Below are 27,582 nucleotides of genomic sequence, written 5' to 3'. Positions count from 1 at the left end.
AATTAATATTATTATTATCATTATTATTATTATTTAATAATAGTAATAATAATAATAATAAATAAAATAATAATAACAGTAATAATAATAATAGTAATAATAATAATAATAATAATAATAATATAAAAAAGTAATAATAATAAAAATCAGTACCTGTACATCAGATCAATTAGCATTTCTGGATCTTCTTGGTGTTCCTTCATTTTTACCGTGTCCGACAGGATCATGTGCAGGTTAAACACCAGATCTTGAACCTAAAACCAAAGCCCAAGTCAGTGTTTTGCATCAGGAACTAGTAAACAGCTGGTGAGGTAAACAGGTTGTCGAGGCTGACCTGGTCAGGGAAAGTGGTTTCTCTGAGCTCTAGATCCTCTTCTGCATACGTGAGGATGGTCTTGAGTGAACGCCGCAAAAACTCCTCGTTGAAGTTCTGAGATGTCCCCACCAAAGATGAAAGAGACATGGTCACCTGCATTTTCACCCTCGCAAAGTTCTGTAGGTGAGTGGAGAAACAAAGATGAATCCTCATATTACCACCAAAAAAACCAAAATACTTTTTAAAGAATGACTGATTATCAAATAAGATCTGTCATTAATACAATATTTAAACACACTGTAAATGTTAAAGTATATACCTAATACTTATATTTTTATAACACAAATGAAAAGCATATTTTACTTAAATTAAATTTTATTTTTAATTAAAAATGCAGTGTCTTTCAGATATATACTTTTAATACTTCATTGAGCAAAAAATGCATTCAATTAATCAAATGTGACAGTTAAGATATTATTTGAACATTTTATTCATCAAACACAATATTAAAACTAAAATAAAGCTATATTTGTCAATATTTGTGTGGAAACACTTCTCAAGGATAATGTGACACTGTCTAAAAGCCGGATGCCGAATTCCCGGGTTACCCGAAGCGCAACAGCACTACATGCTGGTGCACTACCCACAAGACTAACTGCACCAACAAGCACACTTCATTTGTTATAGAGAGAATAAAATGCTTAAATATTCATCTAAACACAAATACAATGTCTAAATCCTCATAACCATAAATACCGTGCAACATTACACAAGTATGTCAGAGTGTGTTAAAATGCTTCTCACATTTCCAATCTCAAAGTTCTGTCTCATGAGGAGGTAGAGAGAGGCGCTGGCGTGGGCTCTGATGGTGCCGATGCTGCTGCTACAGTTCCTCAAGAGACGCAGGCACAGGTCAGCACACTGCTCTGTCTCCTCCTCAAACAGCAGCTCTGGAAACTGGACACACATCACTTAATGAGAAACATTAGGCAATTCTGAATGTGCCTCACACAGGTAAGTTGGCTTGACAAACCACCAATAGAAAACTCACTCTTTCATCTCTGACACATTCTCAGACACCTGCACCAGTGTGCGCATTTACACCAGACACTTTCATACAATCACTCTATATCTCTAAAAAAAACATTGTGCGTTTCTGAAGTGTGCTTCATACAGGTGAGTGGGCTTGACAAACCACCTGTAGAAACAGGACACTTTACTTTTACTCCATCTTACAAATACTAAATAAGGAAAACAATGTTTACCTGTGAATGTACCACAAATCATGTCACACTACTCGTTTTCTTCAACTTTAAAGTACTTCTTTTTGCACATATATATCTAGCACAATATTGTTCAGTCTTGTGTAAAAGCACTTGTATAGTGTGTCTCAGGTTATGTGTATCGTTTAAATATTTATTTATAGTGTATCTGTAGTTACTGTAGTACTTGGTATAGTTAGATTACTGCTCCGTTATGTTAGTTATGTATAGGTTTAAAATAGCTCTAATATTCAGTGTTGTGTTTATATTTATGATTATGTTTATTTTTGCAGTACCATAGTCCTGCAAGAAACAACATTTCGTTCCACTGTATGTAATGGAATGACTATAAAGCTCAACTTAACTTAAGGTTATCAAACAACAATGCAGCTCAAAGGTCCCCTAAAGCATTGCTGTTGGAAAATATATCTATATTAGGGCCAGAGTTCTTTTGAAATATAATTATTTGTCAAATATGAACACTATAGACTAAGTTTTAGAGTTAAGTTTTTCACCCTAGAGTTGAGTTTAATAATTTTTTTAATCAATTAAAAATTTAATCAATTAATTCAATCCAGCTTGTTGCATCTCATCACCTTGGAATTATAAGGTTCTATCTGCATTCTGAATGATTTTGAGATGAGCTTTAAAGTTTTTGCCTTCCATAGCTAACAGTATGTGTGTAACATCTGTTTTTTAAATAAAAAGTCTTAAAATGTAATGTAAAAAAATGTCTTAAAATGTCTTATAAAAAAACATCCCATAATGTAAATAAGTTGTCATTTAAACTGGAAAACTTTGCTGCCATACCATGGCTTCAGCAAGTACAATGATTTTACACGGCGCCTGAAAACACTCCACAGTAGTGAAGCGCGGATGGCAGTTTTATGCACGGGCGCTGCATAATCCGTGGGTGGAGTAATAAAAAAATACTTTATGATGAATTGCGGGTGGGTCGCTGGTGCATGAGATTAATTATTAATGATTTTTGCTTTGTATTTTCTAAACACATTCTATAAAATACGAATGTGTTTAATACATTTTTCATCAGGCAAACAGGCCCTAATTTGCATGCTTTTTTTTTTTTTAAATATGCGCATGGTGGAGGTCCATTTGTTAAAGCAGAAATGGAGGTGAAACAGATCCAAGAGAAACTTAAAGGAGAGAATTAAAAACAAAAGAATCTATTTGCATCTTGTGCATCAATTTGAAAATGAAGAAAATGTCTAAAAGAAATTTTTGTTTTAAAAAAATAAATGTTCATTTAAAACAGTTGCAATTAGCATATTATTTTACTATCAGAGATGTGCAGATTAGCTCACTGAATCTGCTGTTAATAATGAACAATCCACGCTGACCTATCATCATGCTTAAAACAAAGAATTGGAATTATTAAAAAGACGATCGAGTGCATATATATATATCAGATAAAATAATATGTGCGGGTGGGTGATTAGTATGAAGCCTCGGATGACATTTTAGCTGATTCATGCATCTGTAGTCCACAGTTAGGTAGTAAAACAGCCCATCTGCATAATATCACTGCATCTGCTGCAGCAGTGTCAGCTACCATTTATAATTTTCTTAAGTAAGTAAATGTTGAATACTTGTGAATGTGATCAATTTGAGCCATATCTTAAAGAGTGAGGGACACTTCAGATTCTAGAGAGCATCTGATTGGTCAGAAGATATGAAGCTGAAGTTTAAAAATAAAAAAATCATATCAATCATTGGTTCATATTGGTAGAAGAGAGAAACCTACAGATTAACTGGTATTAACACAAAAGTCCAGTCTCTGACCTGAACAGTGTTGACTCACCTTTGACACAAGAGCTCTCTGTGTAGCGAAGCAGTGTTGCAAATATAGGGCACTTTGATTACATGCCATGCTGTGTAACAGGACCTTCAGAACGCCACCCAGAATGCTCTCTTTGGACTCCGTCACTGACACGGTCTACATGACACAATAACAGTCAGAATAAATGTCTTCTGTGTTCAAACACTCACAATTATTGAAGGTGGCTATACAATCATTACCTGCACTATTATTTCTAGCGTATCCAATATGATGAGATTAGCTTCAGTTGCCAGGTTTCCATCAATAATTGCTTCATGCTCCAGCTCGGCCCTGGTCCTGACAAACAATGTGGCAATGAACTGTTAAAATGGTGCAATATGCAATGTACAACAGCGAACGCATCCTTGAATGCCACAGCAATCTCCACACAAGCATTCAAGTGAGTGTATACAGAGGAGCACTGTCCTCAGCATACAGACTATAAACTCCACTCGTACAGATTATGTTTGTGTCCTTTCCAGTGTGAAGAATTAATCTTAACTCTTACCAATACATGCATAACCTAAACTCTTTACACTACAATCTTTGTGTCTAATATTTGAAATTAACATAATAACAATGTACAATGTGTTTACATGTAAAATAAAATTTTAAAAATAAAGATGCAAAATAAGTTCCGGCCTAAACACATAATAGAGGTTAAGCAATAGAAAATAATAGTAAATGTGTAAGCATATCCTAGTAAGCTTACAAACCTAACTAAGAAAGGCTCCTGGCTTGTTCCATTGCGCAGTAGGGTTCCCTTAAACCTGTATGGTCACACACAAATAACTGTACCATAACCCTATACCAAAGCTTTATAGAAAAGGAGGAAGCCACAGCCCTGTCATAGACTTATTATTATTGTTAGAAGCAGAGAGGGTGGTCTGCTGTTAAAAGGTTTGGGAAAATGTGGTGTGATGCTATTTTCTTAAACTGCAACCCTGCACCTGGAGATTCACTATGTACATGCATTAGTATTATTGTCTTTTTTTGACAAATTAAAATTAAAAAATTCATTATTTAAAGATGATGAAAGAAGGTCTCTTAAACTATTTACAGTAGGTAAACTAGATCTTAGGGGAAAAACTGTTTTAAATTTTGATTTTGCAACTTTCAAAATGCGTCTCTCTCTTGAATTGATTCTGAGCTTAGTTTTTAACAGCAGATGGTGCTGTAGGTTTTACAATCATACTCTGCTTGCGTCCAATTCCTTAAAAACAACTTGAACCTAAATAAAACATTTAAATAAAATAACAATTCTGAAAGTGAATTATAAGAGTTTCCATAACTAAGGCTATGTTTACAAAACAACGATGGAAAAAAAACACTACTGTATGTCCCAAGACAGTATTTGGTTACTTTGTTAGTAAACAGTCCTTAAAAGCAAGCCAGGACAATGTGCCGTCAGTGGCTCTGCACTAATGTGTATGTAGAATATGCTGTATGATGTCATCATTTTCAAGATGGCACTCTTGTTTTCAGGTGTTTACAGACATGACAACAGCAGCATTTCCCAAAAACTTCCACTTTGTAATCAGTTTTTAGATTTTTGCGGTTTCAGTCTCAAAAACACTGTTTTGCAAACAAACAGGCAAAATAGCACAGCTGTGCTGCTATAAGTTTGAATCCAAACTCGTGGGCCTTTCCTGATAATCTCTTTAACTCACTTACTATCAATATGAAGTGACCTATTATAATAAAGACGAAAAAAAAAAAGTTCGTAGTTGATTTAAGAGAGAATTGCGATACATTTTGCTAATCTCAAAAATCAATGCAAAATCAATTTTTCGAAACAATTTTTTTCAACACTACCAAGATAAACCCTAAAATGTGTTACTATTTTGTAATTTTACATGCTATTCAATATTGCAATATTTGCACAAAAGGTCTCCAGGAGGAAGAGCAGCGTTTTAAAAAGCAATGGTAATTCAAATTGCAAATCCCATTGAATTTGTTTGAAAAGGAGTTAAATAAACAGAAGCACCCACACTGCCAAACACTTTGCCCTTTGATAAGGGGGGAATCTGCTAATAGAAGTTTGAGGGCGGATATATAGATGACTCGCTATTCAGTGGCAACAAACAGTAACCACCAAAAAAAAAAAGGTTTCAATGAAACTAAAAGAATGAAGACCAGTGGTTCTTAACCAAATGGGACTTGATCTACTAATCATGCAAGCCACTGGCCACTGGCTTGCAAGGTTCAGGATCTGAAAAGCTACTCATCGATGAATTTGCTCTTCAGTGTTTGGACTCTCAATAATGACTTCAAACCACACTGAACTAAGCTAAACTGAACTGAACTTAAACACTAAAAACTGAACTACCCTGATCCAGTTACTATGACCATTTATGTGAAGCTGCTTTGACACAATCTACATTGTAAAAGCGCTATACAAATAAAGCTGAATTGAATTGAAGTGAATTAATCGCTTCTACCATTTAGGGGTGGAGGGATCAAGATGAGTTTCAAGAAGCTTAAAAAACAGCACATTTATCATGCTTAACAATTAAACCTATAAAAATGACAAGCTTGATTGTAAGTGCTACATATTGAAATTCAGGTTGCCAAATGTATTTCCCCTTTCATCCTCTTAAGATATTAATTTATTTCTTAATAATTTATGACTTAAAAACATTTGTCCATCATTTTCGACTAATGCATGACGTACATAAAACAATAAAAAAATATTTTTGACAAATACTTAAAAAACAAACTGTTTCTGTTTTGCAGCAGAATTATTTAAGTATTGCCAAGTAAATATTGTAGATTTTTTTAAATTAGTTTTTAATAATATATTATCATAGAAATGTTTATTTATGTTTAATATTTAGTTATGCATAACAAAAACCTACCATCTAAAATAAAACGAATATTAAAAAAATGCAGCAGTCCAACATTCATAATTATCCTTTTTTTCAGTTAATATGCAGATTCTTTAATGCTCAAACACGTAATATACAAAAGTGCATATGCTTCATTATATTGCTTGTTTTAATTACCTAATGGAGGAAAGTTGAGAACCACTGGTCTAAACAGCTTAAATAACACAAATTGTTTTGAAAAATAATTAAAGAGAGATACTATAAAATTCAACTCTCATATAACTCAATTTACGGTGTAAGGCCACAATCCTCTAAAAAAGTATGTATATAATCCAATGATCACATCTTTTTACTGGTTAAGAGCGAATATTACATCTGAATCCTGGACCTGAAAGGCTGTTTAAGTGCCATATTGCATTCTTGTAATAAACACGCAGGTTAAAGCATCATCGTACCATCCACGTCACATCTTACTTCATCCCTCAAATAAACACACACACACACACACACACACACACACACACACACAGGTCTGGGGTCAGTATCAGACTGTGGTCAGTAAGAACTGCCACCAGCAAAGGACAGCAGCACAGAGGCGAGAGGGGAAGGGGTTTCAATTCAGATCTGAAGCAAAGCAAGGGTCACTAAAAGCAAAACACGTTTCAGCTGTACAATACCTGACTGATCTCTGGCCCCTAAACACACAGTACATGAAAGAACAAGGGCAAATAAAGGGATTATTTGAGGTCAAATCGTTAATGGTTGTAACTATAAATGCGGGTAATGAGATCATATTAATAGTTTTATGGGATGAAAATATGGTCAGTAATCTCACTTTGAATATACCAAATACACAGAAAATATAAACAAACCTTATACTGACCTAACGATTAATACATTGCTATGTACATTAATGCATAATAATACACTACTATGAAAAATCAATGTAAATAAATTGACATAAAATAATAATAATAATTATAATTATAATTATAATAATAATAATAATAAGTTTAAAATTTTTGTATTATTAATGAAAAACGAATTTGCTGTTGTTGGTATTATTATTATTATAACTATTTATTTTTGTAATTATTAATATACGATGAACAAATTAGAGTGTTGCTTGAATTTAGAACTTGATACTTTACAAGTATGATACTTGACACTAGTATCAAGTTAATTATATAATAAAAAAAGTAAATATTCACTTATTTTAAATTGGACTTGGAAATAGACAGACACACAAATGCATACAAATATTAAATAATATCATACTTGTCCATCTTTTCGCTGGTCTGACGCCAGTGGGTCATGTCTTTTCTCCAGCGCAGGTTCTCCTGACTGCCAAAAGCACTACCTGATGGACTTCTCTCTATATAGAAAATAGGAAAAGAAAGAGCAACATACATCAAAATTGGTATATTTTAAACTGTCTTCAATAAACTTTGAATTTATTTATTTATTTATTTATTAACTAACTAACCAAGCTGTCCCCTGCTCCGCCGCACCATCTCCTGTCGAGCTCCAATACTGCCTAGAATGGCTTCCTCCAACTTGGCCTTCATATCTTTGGATTTCTTGAAAGTTAGACTGTTCATACGTTCAAATGCCTTCTTACCCTGCATGAACAAAAAATGGGCCTTTTTGTATGAAATGGATGAACAGAAACACAAACGTAGATTAATATCACTCTGCAGATGTGAAGAGTTCAATAAAAAAGGACACTTTTTATGAACCCATGTTAAAAGTTTCTTTAACATTGATGATTCTTCAGACCTTGTACTCGAAGCATGAGACACAGAGGTAGAGCAGGTCCAGCAGTCGGTTGAGCTGGGAGACAGACAGGTCCGTGAACCACTTCTGAAGCACCATCTCGTCTGCGTTCTTCAGCACCCACAGCAGACAGATGAGCAAACTACGACTGGACTCGGCCGAGAAAGAGCCATGCTGACGGGTCGCCTGGAGAACAAGGGGAGCTAATTTAATATACCATTGGAACACCAAGCAATTTCTTCTTTTTGTCAATTAGTGACATGCCACTTTACAGTTTTTAGTTTGAATTATTTTATCACTGTGTTTTTTTGTAAGTTTCAATAGCTATGTTTCCATCCACCTGTTTTTATGCGCATTTTTGGTTATCGAGAAAAAAAACAACAAAAAAAACAGTGCTTAACACAAATGCCAACATTGATGCTCATAAATTTTGAAAACGTGCATTAAAAAAAGAATGCAAACAATGTGCATAAAATACAATGGAAACACATTTACAGAATAAGTTCCAGCATGCACATCAAAAATAAGGTTTTGATTTTAACTGATCATGTGATAACAAAAATAGGCATGAAGAGACATGATTAAACCAGCAGACCGAACACAATGCGCGACATCTGTAATGTTGTTTTGGTCATTCTAAAATGCCTTAGCCATGTCTGTCACCAAAGTGGTTCAGTAATATTACCTCCCTGAATTGTTTTAAATGTCTGTGTTCCGAAAGAGCAGTCTCGCTTCTCCAAAAACCACTGCATATTTATTGCGTTTCGTCTTCATCTTCTGAGGTGCAAGTAATTTATTTTATAACAAAAAGACTCGCAGTGACTTTTCTTACCATTGTTAATTTCTTTTTGGTATTTAGCACCACCTTATCAGGAAGTGACGATTTTTTTCTCTTTGACTCGGATGGAAACACTGCTTTAAATCGCAAATTCATTCATTCATTTCCTTGTCGGCTTAGTATCTTTATTAATCTGGGGTCGCCACAGCGGAATGAACCGCCAACTTATCCAGCATATGTTTTACACAGCGGATGCCCTTTCAGCTGCAACCCATCTCTGGGATACATCCATACACACCTATACACTACAGACAATTTAGTCTACCAAATTTACCTGTACCACATGTCTTTGGAATGAGGGGGAGCACCCAGAGGAAACCCACGCGAACGCAGGGAGAACATGCAAACTTCACACAGAAACGCCAACTGACCTAGCCGAGACTCAAACCAGCGACTTTCTTGCTGTGAGGCGACAGCACTACCTACTGCGCCACTGCCTCGCCCTTAATCGCAAATGTTTTATGTCTAATTTGCATCTTTGGATGGAAATAAAGCTATTGTGTCTATAATTTGATTCTGTTGAACAAATATGATAGTGGTTGGGGACTTTAAATGTGACAGCAAATGAACGCAGCAGATTTATGACGAATATATTATCAGAGGCTAAGCGAAGTATGCGAGATGAGGAAAGCTAAGCAGTCCATGCCAACTAAGATATTCATACATAATTAATGAATAATTTCCCCAACTCAAGTTTAGTTCCTGGTTCAAGAGAGAACAAGGTTAAAAACTACTTGTTTATTGATATTTTGGTTTATTTTTTTTGATTGTTTGTTTTGGTATTTAAAATGTCTTTTCTCTAGCTCTTATGGTGGTTCATGATGCTTTGAGGCATGATGACTTTAAGGATGTAACAAATTATTTGTAATCATCAGTGGAAGACCCTATCTTTCAGGTTTTTTTGGATTATAATTAGAAGTCTATTCACTGTATTACTATAGATGTTGTTAAAAATCTATTTATTATTATAGATGTTTTGGCTGCTTAAGTTTTCCTGAAAATAAAAAGTGTTCAATTAAAATGTAAATTATATCTTAAAAATAATAATAATTTTAAAAATTCAGTAATTTAACGCATTTGCTTTTTAGTATTATGATGTTGGTTCTTTGATGTTGGGAACTTGAATGCAACTACATTAATTTACTACAATTATTTACATAACTATAACACATTGTTTGTTATTTAATAATTGAGCTTAACCAAAATGTTTTTTCAGGCATTGTTTTAAAAAATAACTAACGAACCTGCAAGTTACACTGTTTAATATACTTGCCAATTTTTTTAAACATTTAACTTGTTAAACAATCCTTTTAAGCCCTGTATTTAATATATAACATAATTAAATGTATATAAATGTCAAGCTATACTTTTCTATAGTGTCTAAATATTAAGCTAAAAGCAATCCAGCATAAAATAAATAAACAAACAAACAAACAAATAAATAAATCACACTACCTGTGGATTGAGCAGAAAACTACTAGGCCTTGACATCTGTGGCACAGAAGTCCCTGCGATTGCCATTGCAACAGTCTGACTGATCATACTGTTGCCCTCAGCCTCCTGCTCCTCTGTACCTGGGCCACCACGGCCCCACTGATTAAGGGATTCTGTTATGGGTGAAAAAAAGTATTATTAATGGGTGAATGTTGTTACTATGTGGCATACACACAATGTAGGATAGCTCTTACCAGTGAAGTCATGGAGCTGGGGAAGGGTTTCCATGACTATGCCTATGAGGGGAAGATAAAGCAGGGCGACTCTGGCTTTGACCTCGGGATCAGCATAACGTGGGTCAGAGTCATGACTGGACAGCAGATTGTGAACCACGCTGATCACCTTTTTGTGGAGACCAAACATCCTAGAGCAGAGAAGAATGTGTACAATTACATATTTGATAGATGTATGAATTAGCGGATGACATGGGAGTAGATAGAAAGGGAGTAGAGAAAGAAATACTGTACCTCTCCACTCTTAGACCAAAGTTTAAAAAATAATCCTGTCCCATCCCGCTCTTAGTAAAAGGACTCCCATTCCTGTTTAAAATGACTCCAGCTCCTGTACAGCTCCCATATATATTTTTTCTACTTTTAGTATTTAGGTAATACATAGAAATAGATTTTATCTGCTCCCCATCCTGTTTTAGACCACCTCCAGAGTCTGTTTCTAGATTTTCTAGAATATGTATAGAGTAATATTTTTAATACACACACACACACACACACAATTGTGTATCTGCTTATTTGATTCAAATTAAAAGATGTGGCTATATGCATCCTAAATATATGAAAAGATTCAGTATGATTCTGGATTTATAGAGAAAGGTAGGCACATGGAACAGCAGATATTTCAGTCCTCATCACTCACCACCATACATGCATAAAATAATTGTTCTAGTTTCATTTTGATTCATTAAACTGAATTTGGATGAAAACACTGAACCTATGACTGCTGCGAGCAATTTTGTCAGTCAGACCACACTTAAAACCCAACAGCAATTTTCACTTGATGAGCAAAAAGATGCTTGGCTTTACTTTCCCAAATTTGCTTTGCAAGTGTGTCTTTTCTGACCGCTCATCCCTGAATCACTGGTGTACTTGACTAAGATTGAGCATGTTTTACAAGCAGCGTACAGCGTGTTATCACCATCACAGTTTACTCTCATGAACTTCATTAATATTTCAAAAATCCCAACTAGTTCTGTTAATTCAATGGACAGGTCATAACCTCTGACTTTGCGCTGCAAATAATTTTTAATTTCACCAAGGACATTAGATTCCTCCAGGACTTTGTTTGTGAAACTACTAAATGGCGGTGCATTTTCAGTTTTTGTCATCTTCCTATTGGTTGATTCCCACTCCCGTTAAATATTTTATCCTATACCACCCCAATCCCATGATTAAAGACAAAGATGACTCCCATCCCGCGGGAATCCCATTACCTTTGGCATTACCAAAAAAAGCCATCCCCTAGTATGAATGTCAGTGAGTTCACCCAAATATAAAATGTTTATTAAAAATAAAAATAAAATGGTTTAGAACGAGGATCTATTTGTTAGCTACTTTAATTAACATGAAAAGTACTTCTAGAACACTTATTAATCTTTGTTAATATTCATTTCAACTTTAACAATTGTAAATTTGGATTTTAATATTGTATTAGTACAGTAGTGTAGCTTGCACTGTGCGTATTTGGTGCATTGATTTTATAGAACTTATTTCAATATGTAGCCATGAAGAAGGCGTTGAGCCAAAATGTTTGTTGTTTTCCAGAAAGAGTGGCTTCTTTCTGGAATAATGTATAAGTAAACATCTTTAAATTGAACTGAGCTAACAATGAAAAGCTGTCTTTGTTATGTTAACAGGATGTTAAAGACACAAAAATAAAGAATTGCTTATTGTTAATATCAGCTAATGCTTTAACTACTGTTAATTTTTGGACTTTTTAATGTGTTATCAATTTAATTACAATTTAATATTATCTTTAAAAACATAACATTAATAAAATAAACTCAACTGTATTATTGTTTATTACAAGTATTTACAATATATTCTAAACATATTACAATAATATAATGAGAAATTTAAACACAGCAGGCAAAAGCAGCAATCATCATAATGTAAGGCAAGCATGTAACTTAATTTAAAGCAGCATGCTTGATGATTTAAAGCTATTTTAAATGGATTCATCATACCTTTTTACTGTCTAGTACAAAACTTCAGTTTAAAGGAATTAGCGAAGTCCTTAATTTTAGCAGATATTAAAATGACAAAAGTTCCAAAACAGTATTTTGGAAGGTGTAAGAAAGTAAAGTGCACACACCATGGTACTGACCCATCGGCCTCAGGCTCCAGAATTACAGCCAGCTCTGTCAGAATGAGACCAGCCAGGTAATGCTGCTCTCTGAAGGGCACAGACAGCTCAAACATGTTGGCTATCTTCTGGTCCTGCACATGGGTAGAGAAACCAGAACTCTGGACAGAGACAATGGAAAAGAACAACAACAAATGGGATGAAGTGATGTCTTTAAATCTATCCATTTCATCTAATCAAGGGGTTTCAGATAAAGGGATAGTTCCCTCAAAAATGAAACCTGTTTCTATTTACTTTCCCTAAAGTTGTTTCAAATGTGTATCAGTTTCTCTTGTCTGTAATAAGAACAACAACATGAAAGTTTATTTTAACTATAATTATAGGATAGGATAATTTAGAAGAATGTAAAAATAACAACATTTGATAGTACCTATTCCATGGAAGTCAATGGCCTACTGTACATTATTTAGAGAATAATCTTACTTGTTCAACAACAAAAAAAGAAACTCATCCAGGTTTGGAACAGCCTTTCTTGTTGCAATAATTGCTGAAGCTTTTATCTTGACACACTGCATTACAATATTGACATTGAAAAAGGCTTACTTTACCTGGTATACTGACAAAAATAACTATGAACATTTATGTACAATAAAGCAATGTGAATACGGTAAATATAAACAAATGCATCAAGCTAACTAAATTGCAAAGGGATTATAAAGTTATAAAGGTAACACTACAATAATGTCTCATTAGTAAATATTAGTTATGATTTAGGTAATGTCAACATGGAGAAATAGCTACAGTTGCTACAAAAGATGTTAATATTAATTTAAATTTAAACATCTAATCTATCTATCTAATCTATTTTATTAAGTAATGAAAAATTAAAAAGGAAATTAGATTAAAAAGGAATTCATCATCAGTTATGTTTAGTTTATTTAGCTAATATCAATCACCTAATGGAGCCTTATTGTTAGTGTAAATGTGAAATAGGCCTTTAAACAGTAAAAATATTCAACTCAATATTACAGGCATGTCGTATAGCATTTTATCATTTGAAAATGTGTTTAAAAATAAATGAAGTCTTCAAGGATTTGGTCCTGTGATAAACACCTATACCTATATAACAATATATACCTATATATTACCTATATAACCGGTATGTACTGGACTAAATCAACATATAAATTTTGGTGCCATTGGTGCTGCGACAAGGACGTATAAGAAACATAGGCACACGGAGGTACGAGTTGTCACACCATCTCTAAACATATAATTCTAATCAACACATACAGACACCGTCAGCAATGTTAGCCATTTGTTTTTGTTGCTTAGGGAATGCGCGCAGTACAGCGCATCCAGTGAGCAACTCCCTTCAGATTCATCAACACGCATGATCGCATTCATCAAATTTTCTTAAAGTAAGCATTCTAAAGTATGGCTATGTTTTACAAGCAAGGATTCTGACAGAGCAACGTGAAGCAGATACTTTACAAAAGTTGCGGGAAGAGGGGAGGGGGGAGATAGGTGGGGGAACACGTCAAACTTAATGAAACATTTGATGGCACAGGGAATCAACTTAAAGGCAGAGAAATCCACTGTTTTTAACATCTGGCAACTTTAATTATGTTGTTCAATTACAATGATCAAAATATTTTTTTTGTCAAATAAAAGATTTTTCTAGAGTCATATACCATAATTTTGTGGCTCAAAAGTATCGGTTCATGCACGGTTTTGACACGGTCCTGTTTAAAAAGTACCGATTTAGCACTGCTAACGTAATAACCCCAACCGATACCCAACACTACTGCCAATACAACAGTCTGAATATTTTTAAAGCACACTAAAAATTTAAATAACAAATAATAAACTGTATTTTAAGGTGCCCATGATAACAATATCATGCATGCTCTTTATCAGGATGTCTATGGTGGAATACATTTTCCTTTTCTTATCAATGTTTAAGCAATTTCAGTTAATGTTTATACCTGTGAAGTGGCAGAGGAGACTGAAGGAGAAGGAGATGCTGGTGGCGTCAACAGACTGAAAGGCAGATTCAGAGTGACGTAGTGTTCATGACTACAGACAATCCTCAGAAAGTCCAGTCTCAGAGACTCTAGAGTGGGGTTCTGTAGCGCATAGAGTTTAGTGGACACCTGTGAACAGGAGAGAAAAAGCATCTTCAAAAAAAAGGATGAATAAAAAACACACATGGTTTGGAGCAGAACTCAAAGGTACCTGTTTCCAGTAGGTTTTGATGAGGGTAAAGACAAAGCCCCTGTCCATTACTGACAGAAGATCATTGAGGAAGAAGGCCAAGCTGGTGTTGAGCCTTTCCACCAACTCAAGATCCTAAAACGGCATTACAAATCAGCAAACTCACTATTCACAACAACTTCACAAAAACACATTTCTTGTTGTCATTTGCTATATTAAGGTAGCAAAAAAATTGTACTATATATATCTCAATGTTTTCCCCACTTTCCATACCATTTTGAATGAGCTTTTTCTAGATTGATCCTCAGGAAGTTCTTCAGATGTTGAACATAAATACCCTACAAAGACACGGCTGATACACTATTAACTGCGGATGCACGATTGTCTGTCAGCCAAAATTATGTCCAGCCGGTCAAACAGTTTTCTTTAAAATGCAAGACGAAATTGTTTAAAACACATTTTAAATATTTACTAGATCATATGAGCATGTACTATGAATTTCAATAAGCCAGCCCAGGCATTTCCGATAAACTGTCATTTCATTTTGCTGCATCTAAGATCTGTATCATTTAAGCCAGCTGGAAAGCTTTGTTTGAAAGATTGGTGTGACTATCTGCAATTTCATAAGGTTCCTTTAACAGCATTTGACAGTGTAATACTTTTAATTAGAATATAATGAATGAATTAGAAAGAAGCAAGCATTGATTTAGGCCAAATCCCAATTATACCCCTTACCTCTTGTTTTGCACATTTACGTGAAGGGGTAGGGGTGTCCCAATTCTCTTTATCTTAAAGGTGTAGGGCTAAAGGGAAGGGCTAGATAGCCCTCAAAAGAGAGATTTTTTAGGACCACACTCGAAACTAAGAGGTAAGAAAATTTCCCAGAATACACCAGACACAATGGCAGCATAGCTGAACCCGAAAGTCAGGACATGCACAAATTAGTATTTTTTTGCCATTATTATGAGTTCTTACGACAAACAAGCACATGTTTTAATACCGTCATAACCGTGTTCATGATTTACTGTCATGCTTTAAAATAAACACTAAAATAAAAACTGCTAAATTTCGCTATCTATAATAATCTGTAATAATAACTCCTGTACAGCAGTCCCACAACATTCTGTCACTCAAAAGAATACCCTGTGAGAAAAGTTTAGTGGCTGTGAATGAGCTTTTTACAGTGTCTGGTATAATGTTAATGCCGTTTTCTTGTGTTTACATTGGTAATTATGGCCAGGGTGTAAATGCACAGTAGTTACGAGCTTATAGCCACATTATATCGTCATGATAACATGATATATGCCTTCAGTGACTTCCTGAAGATAAACACTAAAATATAATACAACTGGAATAACTACAGCAGTGGCGGTTATCTGATCTCATATGAAGCAAGAGCTCACGATGACATACAATAACGTGTGCAGGTGTTGTAGTGCTGTCCCAATTCTTAGGGTTAATTTTTGAAGCCCTTCCCCTTCACATTCTGTTTCAAGGGCCAAGGGGAAGGGGTAGGGGTACAAAAATAGAATTGGGATTGGGCCTTAGTTGTTAAACCAGAGTGCCATGAGGGACAGCAGCAGAACACTAAGTACAGTGTATACATCTGCAGAAAATGCTGTTCATATTTCAAAGACATGGCACAATGACAACATGATTTGATGCCTTTCCTCTTGTCTGGTGTCTGACCCACTTTAAAATGTCTCAATATAGATTCTTGATTTAAAGAATGTTCCAATGCATATGGTCAATTATGTGACGTTAAAAAAAAAGTTATGGAAATGGATATTAATGTGAAAAACTGAGCAATCTCAAGAGGAACAGAATAATTCCAACAGCCCTAAAAAAAACATTCGGAATTCAGGCAAAGTGTTTTATTAGATTTGCTAGTGGCTTCAGTCAAATAAAGTTCAGTAATTCAGTATATTAATCACATTTTTTTTTCTCCTATACAATCCTATTAAACATAACCTATGCTAATGTTTTAAGATGCTACTTGAAAGATGCTACCAGAGATGAGCAGATATGGTAAAGATTTTCCAAAGTGGCTAAATAATTTTTGATTTTTGACATAAAACAAAAACACAATACTGTTGTACATGTGACATTTCTAAAGCAACAATGATATTATTATTCATTTATTTTATTTTCGACTCAGTCCCTTTATTAATCCGGGGTCACCACAGCGGAATGAACCGCCAACTTATCCAGCAAGTTTATGCGCAGCAGATGCCCTCCCAGCCGCAACCCATCTCTGGGAAATGATATTATTACGTTAAGGCTAATTTATATTTCATCAAGCGCACACGTATGCTCCGTGCATGCGCCATGGGTCACACCGATCACTTGACGCAGAAGTATAAACTAAATTTAAAAAGCATTTTAAAATCAGTTAACAAAAAGAGCTCAAGGAATTCATGCAGTTGCAATGTTCTCACCTTCTGAAAACGTGAGACGATGTCACCAGCAATAGTGCTAACCAGTGCAGTGATGTCATCCATGAAGCGTTCAGGGAAACGGTTTTTCCTGGGAGACTCCAAACGGTCAGTAAAGTATAAGTGGTGGATGATGCTCTTAACCTAAAACGCAAACATCTTGTTATATAAACAATCTCAAAACAAATGATTCAAATTGTTTAATCGTTCATAGAAGAAACATCTTACCATAAGCTCAAAGAAGAACCAGGCCTGTTGCAGGGCTCCCTCCCTCACACTGCCACTGCTGACAACCCACTGCAGGGCGAGCTCCTCATGAAAGAGCTGAGGATAGGAAGAAAACATCAGACACACAGACAGCGTCAAATACTTTGCACATAGTTTAGTACACTACCGGTCAAAGGTTTGGGATCAGCAAGACTAATGCTTTAAAAAGATGGCTATTCCGCTCATCAAGGTTGCATTTATTTTGATTGACAATACAATTAAAACTTTAACATTTTGAAATATTATTACATAACAGCATTATTGATCCAGTTACACAAACCTTCAGAAATCATGCTAACATACTCACTTGCTGTTCTGTTTTGATCTGTTTTTTATAGGTGCTCAATCAAGGATCAGGATGTTTTCAAAGTATCAATGTTGAAGACATTTTTTTCAGCTTCATAGTTTTGTGATATATTTTAGTTTTAACGTTATCCATAAGATTTTCTAAATCATAAATGTCTTTCACTTGTGGATTTAATGTGTCTATCCATAATGCTAGTAAACACATATTTTAATGGTTCTTTATCACAGTTTTCACAAGAATACGAAGAGGCCCAACAGATTTCAGCACTAATAATAATGTCAAATGTTTCTTGAGCATGCTGAAAGTTCATCTTTAAATCACAGGAAGACAATGATAAGAAAATGGTTATTGTGCACAGCAATAATATTTCACAATTTTACCATTTTACAGTATTTCTGATCAAATAAATGCACCCTTAATGTGTAAAATAGGCTTGTTTTCAAACCATTAATCTTACAGATCCCAAACTGCTGACTGGTAGTGATTTCTACAATGGCGTATGAAACAGTCCTTTAACATAAGGTCCATTGTGTTGCTGCAAGAGTGGGAAGGATTAATTCATCTACAAACCAAAGACTGAACACATATAAACAACCCAATCGGCTGAGGCAAGACCAACAAGGTGCTCCATACCACACGTGACACATCATTCCCTCTTCATACATTTCTAAGGTGGCATTCACAGTAAAAAGAAGAACAAGTACCCAGCATCCACAAAAACATGACAACAAAACAACAACAACAACATCCAGTCATTCCAAGACAGACAGGCGCAGGTGAGGCGAGGAGGAGGACTTTGGCTCCTGCCCTCCAGGAATTGGATCTCTACCTTTTTGGTCGGCAATCGTCCTGTTAATGTTTGCAAGAAACTGGCACTCTCAGTGTGCGATGACATGCGATTGCCACTGCGCTCCATGGCCTACGGGTGGGGATGAATGAAGGGTGACAATAGATTAGTGTGGACAAAAGTGTGTGGTGCCATTCGCTACATTCTCCCACACACACATTCAAACACACAAACAAACAAAGACAAAGACAAAACATTAAGAGTTAAAAATCACAATAAAATCATTTTAAAAATACATTTAATTTAAAAGTTTAAACAAAGTGATTTTGAGAGACTTTACAAAGTTTACTTGTTAAAAAAGGAGATGCAAATGTATTTGTGTGTTGCTATATAAAATATAAAGAAAAATAAGTGTGTATGAATGTATATATGTGCATGTATGTTTTAATGAATCAGATTATTACAGGCACAAAGTAATGAGAAAATAAAATGATTTGACTTAAATAGGTGCAGTATATAATAACAATAATAACAATAAATCAAACTCAAAGTTTAACGCGACAAACATTCACACGCACGCATTCATGTACATGCAGAACAAGTCATTCCAATAATAAAACAAAATGATTGAGATGAGTTAGTTATGCCCATGCAATGCTTTTAAGTGTGAAACGGTGAAGGAGAGAAATGAGGCAGCTTTGGAAATGACTGAATTTGGCTCAAGAAGAAAAATCTGGAAGGAAAAATGGATATAAAAGTGAAGTATGCTATGGAGTGCTCGTGGAATTATCTACTAGTGTTTTAGTGCTACTACTGGAAAGGGCTGTGTAAAGCGGGGACTCTGCTTTTTGTATTTGGGGGATTGGGATAGTCGGAATGACCTGCTTAGTATCGGATGTCGAGCCAGGGCTGGTCCCCCAGGGGGCGCTTTTGCACCCCATGGTGTGCACCCAGGAGTTGGAGCGGTCTAAGCCCTGCAAGCCAAGGGTGCATCAAAAGGGTCACAGGCAGATGCAAGCAAGCCAAGGAACAGTGAAAGGTCAAAAGGTTACAGGTCAATGAATCAAGTGAGCAGGGAAGCAAGTTAGTTTGTATTAATTAGTCATCTTTGAGCAGTAACAGGCTAGAGTATAAAGCATCTTAAAGAGGTAACAACATCTTAGATTGGTAAAGTTAGCAAAGAACATGATTGTGAAATCAGGTTGATCTTATTTATTACAACAGGAGGAAACAGATTAGAAGTTAGCAACAATAATAGATGTGTGCATGTAGACTATAAAAACTATAAATCTTTAGAAAATGTGGCACATCATCTAAAATAAATACAGTTGAAGTCAGAATTATTGACACCCCTGAATTATTAGCCCCCCTGTTTATATTTTCTTTTTAACAGAGTTAACAGGTTTTTTTCAATACATTTCTAAACATAATAGTTTTAATAACTCATTTCTAATAACTGATTTATTATATTTTTGCCATGATGACAGTAAATAATATTTGACTAGATATTTTTCAGGACACTTATGCAGCTTAAAGTGACATTTTGAAGGCTTGACTAGGTTAATTTGGCTAACAAGGCAGGTTATTGTAATTAGGCAAGTTATTGTATAACGATGGTTTGTTCTGTCTTTTATTCTTGCCGTAATAAAACAAATAAGACTTTCTCCAGAAGAAAAAATATTACCAGACATACTGTGAAAATTTCCTGAATCTGTCAAACATCATTTGGGAAATATTTAAAACATAAAAACAAATTCAACTTTGGGCTAATAATTTTGACTTCAACTGTATATCACCCATACATAAAAAAACAATTCTAGCAACATTTTAGCAGATTGTGCAACATCTCTATCTCTATTGGGGGTGTCAGTGTCAGAATGGTTAAAAAACACTATAGTATTTACTATAAATTACTTTGGTATATTTTCATGTAAATGTCTGACAACTGAAAATATATCTGGTACCAGATATTGTAGCCACTTACTTTTTACCTTGCATTATTTGTTAACACTTATTATTATTTATTTTGCATGTGCATTTCCACATTCTGATTCCAATGCCTAATTATCAAATTGTTAAAATGATTATATTTAAATTAATTATTCTTAAGAATAAAATATTAAGTGGTCTCTAAAGCATGTACTTGCATTATGATGATATTATATTGTCATTCTGGCATTAAATAATTAGTGGCATAAATAGGTCTTTAAATGACAATAATATTGTTTATCGCATTATGTTTTGGTGCAATATATCATACAACAAAAAATAGATATTGTGACAGGCCTACTATCTTGTCCACTAAAATATTCAAAATCTTAGGGTTAACAAGTTTTTTGTGTACAAAAAATTCTTAAATCTTATTCAGAAAGGAAGCACATACTGGAATGATTTCTGAAGGATAGCGTTTACAATTTGAAACATTTTATTTACATTTTAATATTGATTAAATTTAAAAATTAAGTCCAAACTAAGACCAGCACTAATGAATTCTTTTGAAATCATAATTCAGATTTACCTGAAAACATTTCCGCAAATGTTTGAGATTACAATAAACAACTACAATAATTTACCTAACTAAAATACATATTTTATAAACATCATTATTCCATTTTAGATGTAAATTTTCAATGCTTAATGTACTTAGATTTATAGACATAGAACTAAAGTAGTGACACACAGATTTATTTCTATAATAATGAATAGAAATAAGAAATAGAAACAGAATACAGAAATGGATTTCTATTCTAAAATAATGAATTAAATATCTAGTCTCGATTTGATTTGCATAATTTTTACAGTAAACTGAGTGCTACAACAATCAAGAAAATCACCTACAAATAACTAGACTACACAGCTACACAGTCAAAAGCAAACTGCTGAATGGATTTTGGCCACTGATCTCAACCACTCATTTACAGTTCATTTTTGTTTTTCCTTTTGAAAATATTGTGTAACATGGGTTAAGTACATAAAATGTTCCAGTTAAAGTTCGTCTTCGTTGTGATCTATAGGTTAAACTGTACAAAAAAAAAAATGCTGATCTGTCAAGTTGGCAATCCAGTACAGAAAGTCAATGACCTACAAAAAAACTCTTTATAACAAATACAATGAGAATAAAATGCATTTTAATGTACACACGATAAACTATATTATATCAAGGATAGTAAAACCAACAGATCTGCTGAAATGTGTCGACCTACCTTGCTGCCAATGATGGAGCGAACTTCATCATCAGGGGACGTTGGCGTGCCAGAGATGTCGGGGTTACTATTGCTAAGGCTACGAGAGCGGTTGAGATTGAGGCTTGCAGGTCTAACAGCAGAGCGAGCCATGGTGGCATAATGCACTGAACCACCCAATCCTCCTGGACCTGTTATGCAGAACACATTCAAATAAAACACATTGAATTGTAAGGCTAAGCAAAAACAGATTTTCAATAGGTTTCATTTTTTTATTATCATTATTATTGTCAATTTGACACAGATTCTTGTCGTACAAACACCTGAAGTATACACATGTACACGTATGTGTAAAAATGCCCACCTTGATCAGTATTCACTGAAACAGTCAGTGAAGTCGAATTTTAAAAAGACATTATCTGTGCACAGTTTTAAAGCGACAACAACCTAATAATACACCGTTTTAGTCAGGATCACTTTGTAAATAATATTTAGTATAATAAGGCGTACAGTTAGTGTTTGCAGTATGGTTCTGTTCTTGGCAAAACTCCAAAGCAACATTTAGGTTTGGCAGCTTATTTTAAATTTTATTATGGATGCACCTACATAATTTTTTTGGAACCGATCCAATCTCTAGATTAAAATTCTGAGTATCAATCGATACAGATTCGATCCTCATACTATGCCTTTTTCCCTAAGCATAATAGTTTCTATGCTCTGATCCTAAACCCATATTATATATCTTCTTTAGTAAAAATAACAGACCTATAGGCCTATACATTACTGACTGCACAATCTAACTAAAAACATGATGCTTGCTGTAAACTAAGCTACATTATTTGAGCATTCGTTATGACATTGATCTGTTGTGGTCCAGCTTATGCATATCATTGGTAAAAAAGTCAGCCTTTTAGCAAAGCCTGATATTTTCCTGCAGGATTGACGCAGACTAAACTAAACTGTCTGAGGCCAGTTTTACTTGATGATCCCTCGCCAAAATCTCGCCATGAGTGAGACGGAGAATGTTCAAAACCAGGACCGCTTGTATGCTTCAGTGGCAAAACGCAAACTGGTCTGCTAAATAAAATATTAATATAAATAAAATGACAGTGAAATATTCACAGTAGCCTATAATAACCTAAATAATTTTCTGTTAATGACAATCCATTTTGCGCCCATCAGTTTCACTTGTATTAATTTCATAAACTACTTTGACCACAATAAGCCAGGCTTTAAAAACTATTCACAGCACTTAAAGTATTCCCCTCAAAGGAATATACTTAGTCGGAAGGATGAGAGAACAGAAACCCATTATGAGAATAATCTTGCGGAGCGGCGCACATCATGTCTGCGCAGCCGGCACGTGAATGAATCGCTTGATACATTGGAGACACTGTGTGCAGCCCGCCGGTATCTGCAGTCACTTCCAAAACAGCAGCACAAAGGGAAGAAATCAGAGCGTTGAGGATCTCTAATTAAACATTTCATGTAGGCCTACTTTGTGTGTGAAGAGATGGTAATATCCCTCTCTACTCCAGTAATGCGAATGCGATCTGCTGATCTAGCAGACACAGCGCAACATGATTTTGAAACAGCAACGAACTTGTTGCGGTTCAAAATGAACCCATTTAATGCAAAAACTAAATCCATTTCCCCACTAATTATTTAAACTAACAGGAACAAGTAGTCTCAGAGAAAGTTTTTCGTGTTGTCATGAACACGACACGCAGCTTGAATTGTGAATGAATGGAGAAATATTGACAGGCGCGGTGGTGGGAAGCGCTGAAGTGAACATGAATTTAACCACCTGAATATTTATCTGTATAATGCACATTAAACTGTAAAATGGCTTCAGAATATTTGGGATAGGATATAGTAGGCCTACATGACAACTTTCTAGTGCCTTTTAATAGGCTACCTGCATGGCTTAGTTGGCTTATTAACACAGAATATAGCCCAGGTGCAAGATCGGATTTGAATAGTTACCAGCTGGCCAATACCTGATCCAGCAAAAATATGTAGTATCGAACCAATATCCGATCCAAGTGTCGGGATTGGTGTATCCCTAGATTTTATGCAAGTATTATTTAGAAATGATGAACACATAAAATAAATTAATGCTCTTGTCTGAATTTTCCATACAATTGTATTTATCATATAGAAATTTTGATATATTGATATATAAGAGTGTCCCTCTATATATCTATATCTGTTTATATCGATATTTTATCCATATTTATATCAATGCATGTATATCTATCTATTCATCTATATCTATTCATCTATATATATATATATATATATATATATTCATCTATATATATATATATATATATATATATATATATATATATATATATATATATATATATATATATATATATATATATATATATATATATATAATATCGATCCATTGACCTATATCTACCCACCTATCTATCTACATATACAGTTGAAGTCAGAATTATCAGCCCCCCTTTGATTTTCTTTTTTTCTTTTTTAAATATTTTCTAAATGATGTTTAACAAAGCAAGGAAATTTTCACAGTATGTCTGATAATGTTTTTTCTCCTGGAGAACGTCTTTTTTTGTTTTATTTCGGCTAGAAGCAATTTTTAAATAAAAAAAAAATAACATTTTAAAGTCAAAATTGTTGGCCCTTTTAAGCTATATATATTTTTTAAAGACTACAGAACAAACCATCATTATACAATAACCTGACTATTTACCCTAACCTGCTTAGTTAACCTAGTTAAGCCTTTAAAAGTGTCTTGAAAAATATCTAGTCAAATATTATTTACTGTCATCATGACAAAGATAAAATAAATCAGTTATTAGAAGAGAGTTATTAAAACTATTATGTTTAGAAATGTGTTGAAAACAACCAGAAATTGGGGAAAAAATAAACAGGGAGGCTGATAATTCTGACTTCAACTGTACATCCATCTATTAAATGGGAGGAATTACTATCTTGGACTTTGAACAGCCCTGCTATATCTATTACTTGCATACAGAGTTCAGATGCAAATGAGTATTTTCTGTAGCCTCATTTAAAAGGCAATGGAAATAACCTACTGAAGCATTGCTGAACGTACACACAGGAGCCTGAGACAAATGCTTAGAAAATGTCAGACAGCATTCAGGGGTTTTTGCATCTGAACTCTTCAAAAGTTTACGGATTATTTTTAGAAGCATCGAGAGAAACGGTATTAAATCTATAAATCACTTAATTGAACAGAGAATCCAATCAAGAATCAAATTCCAACTCAAAAAAAGAGAACTTGTAAATCTGAATTAAATCAGGGCATTGAAATCAATACCCAGCATTCCTGAAGAGAAATTTATTTTACTGCACTCCTAAAGTCACACGTTCAAAGGAGAGAAAAAAAAACTAGTTGAAATGTGACCTGGAGAGGGAGAATTGGGATCCATGTTGGGCAGGCGGAAGACATAGTGGATGTATGAGGAGAGAAGGCTGTTTCGCCCATGCATATCTTGACTGGTGTCCAAGTACTTGTGTAGACGGTTCACTATAGATGCCATCACTTCAAAAGAGGCCTGACCAAGATTCACTGCAGCAGAGAGAAAGTAAAATCAGATCATCAGAAAACTATATTATGCAGTTTTGAGATGAATTAATAATAAAGCTATATCGGTCAAAGGCGAGACATCCCATTTGGGGTGTTCGCATAACGTTACATTTGCAGAAATAAAACAAATAAGACTTTCTTCAGAAGAAAAAAAATATCAAACATACTGTTAAAATTTCATTACTCTGTTAAACATCATTTGGGAAATATTTTAAAAAGAAGAAAAAAATCTAATGGTGTTATTAATTCTGACTTCAACTGTACATAAAAAATAATACTTCAAGCATAGTGTCTGCTTTAATATTTCAAATATAAATAGTTAAAATGTGTGTGAAATATTAAAATGTAAACTCTTCCGTCATAAGTCAGCATCACAGATATTAAATATAAAACTAAGATTTTTGTTAAAATGTATTAAAGATAAAGTGATCTGGCTAAATCGTATTATATTTTACAATTACTAAAAATTACAATTACTAAAATAATTAACTTTTTATCCATAACATCAAAACATTTTCAGCATTTTTTTTTACTTATCTTGACAAGCTACACATTAGATGCATATTACCTATCATTTCAATCCTAGAAGTGTGAACTCAAAATCTCTGGTGACGGTTACGGGTCATTTAACACCAAGATGCTTAAATATTCTTTTAATCTCCCATTCAATTATTCTTGTCCTAAATGTGCCTAACAAGATTTTTTTTGGAATAAACTACTTTTACACAAAATGTAATTTTATTGAGCGTCTAAATCATAATATAAATGTAAAATAGTAATTGTTTAACACAGAAATAATAAATAAATAATAATGCACCTTTAATATCTGAAAGCACATTTAAATGTTTGACTCATCAGCTAAAAATCTTTACCATTTCAGAAGGTTGTAGTGAACATAAAAAAAATAACAGGGGAAAACCGTAAATACAAAACTAATGTTAAACAGACCAACATTTTTACAACAGTTATGATTTAACTTGCACATTGCTTTTTGTACATCCAAATCACCAATTCTCATCATTTTGATCATCCAAAACAACAATTAAGGAATAAATAACTGATTTAAATAAATCGAAATTGACAATTTAAAATAATTTTTGTTTAAAAGTTTAAAATCAATAAGTTAATCTGTGGCTGAACTAACAGAAACTTTACAGAAACTTTACATTACAGAAACTAACCACAAAAATGAAAATTCTGCCCTCATTTGTTCACCTTAATCTGATTACAAACATAAGCTAAACATCAAACAATATTGTTATCCTTGAAAGGGAAATCAGTTTTCAGTCACAGACTTTTGAAACAACGACCTTGTAAGTAAATGATGGCAGACTTACTGCTTTTTTATTTTAATGCTGTATTTTATTTTATTTTTTGAGAAGATTTAGGTTGGAGGACAGTGAATACCTATCTGCCCAGCTATAACTGGTGGCCGCACCATCAGCAGCACCAGTTTGTCCAGCAGCAGGTGAAGGAAGCGAACCACAGGCTCCAGCTGAGAGGAATTCAAAGCTGCGATGCTAGACTTCAGCTCAGTCTCCAGATTATTCTCCATAATGCGCATGTCTCCAATCCTCACAGGAAACATGTGCTCATCCAGCGCGTGTACCAGAGCAAAGAACTTATCTAAATACTGGTCCTGCGGAGAGAACAAAAACACATCACAGACACATTTCTCTGAAGCAGTGTTTAAGTAACTATTATTTAGGCAATTCAGCTAGTAATTACCTGTGTATGGATGGTGGACGCAGCCACAACCTCTACATTAAACACCCCTCTGTGGTTATCCACCCATTTCATTCCAGGAAGAGGAACCTACACACACGGACATAAAGAAATAAACTTCCAGTATAATTCTTGTATAAACCCTCTCCCAAAACCAGATTCCTCAAAAGATTCCTTCATGAAAAGGTGCTGTTCATTTATTCCCCTTCTGTCCATGCAAAATGTAAGTGACTTGCTTGCTTGGATAGTTCACCCAAAACTAATAATTCTGTCCTGATTTGCTTTTGCTTTACTTTTTTCAAACCTGTTAGACTTTTCTTGTTGAATCCAAGATATTTTAAAGAAAGCAGGAAACTGGTAACCATTGACTTCCATAATAGGAATAAACAAATATTATGAACGT

The 27,582-nt window shown here is 34.3% G+C and overlaps 1 protein-coding gene across 50 annotated transcripts in view; it reads right to left on the bottom strand.

The window, feature by feature from the left end:
* dock7 (dedicator of cytokinesis 7) overlaps positions 1-27,582 on the bottom strand; it is a 79,432-nt gene that overhangs the window by 16,989 nt on the left and 34,861 nt on the right. For 5 of the 50 annotated variants that reach the window (XR_015493799.1, XR_015493800.1, XM_087257491.1 and 2 more), the window contains exons 19-39: positions 27,183-27,269; positions 26,862-27,093; positions 25,272-25,436; positions 21,884-22,053; positions 19,562-19,654; positions 18,723-18,812; positions 17,548-17,643; positions 17,323-17,463; positions 14,906-15,019; positions 14,656-14,823; positions 12,677-12,828; positions 10,546-10,715; positions 10,313-10,464; positions 8,023-8,205; positions 7,730-7,886; positions 7,522-7,618; positions 3,616-3,712; positions 3,398-3,532; positions 1,121-1,273; positions 335-493; positions 154-254 (exon numbers count right to left, since the gene is read on the bottom strand). Coding sequence is in view for 36 of the 50 variants with exons in the window: in XM_087257491.1 (XP_087113617.1) it covers positions 154-254; positions 335-493; positions 1,121-1,273; positions 3,398-3,532; positions 3,616-3,712; positions 7,522-7,618; positions 7,730-7,886; positions 8,023-8,205; positions 10,313-10,464; positions 10,546-10,715; positions 12,677-12,828; positions 14,656-14,823; positions 14,906-15,019; positions 17,323-17,463; positions 17,548-17,643; positions 18,723-18,812; positions 19,562-19,654; positions 21,884-22,053; positions 25,272-25,436; positions 26,862-27,093; positions 27,183-27,269 (2,912 nt within the window). In the remaining 14 variants the exon portion in view is untranslated. Of the gene's footprint in view, positions 1-153; positions 255-334; positions 494-1,120; positions 1,274-3,397; positions 3,533-3,615; positions 3,713-6,920; positions 6,939-7,521; positions 7,619-7,729; positions 7,887-8,022; positions 8,206-10,312; positions 10,465-10,545; positions 10,716-12,676; positions 12,829-14,655; positions 14,824-14,905; positions 15,020-17,322; positions 17,464-17,547; positions 17,644-18,722; positions 18,813-19,561; positions 19,655-21,883; positions 22,054-25,271; positions 25,437-26,861; positions 27,094-27,182; positions 27,270-27,582 lie in introns of all 50 variants that reach the window. The other 45 variants (XR_015493802.1, XR_015493803.1, XM_087257495.1 and 42 more) reach the window with 12 other exon arrangements.

Source organism: Danio rerio, chromosome 6 (genome assembly GCF_052040795.2).
Source record: "Danio rerio strain M-AB ecotype USA chromosome 6, GRCz13ab, whole genome shotgun sequence".
Classification (NCBI taxonomy): domain Eukaryota; kingdom Metazoa; phylum Chordata; class Actinopteri; order Cypriniformes; family Danionidae; genus Danio; species Danio rerio.
Note: the sequence above shows the minus strand (reverse complement) of the source record. Positions and strands in the feature narration are given on the sequence as shown.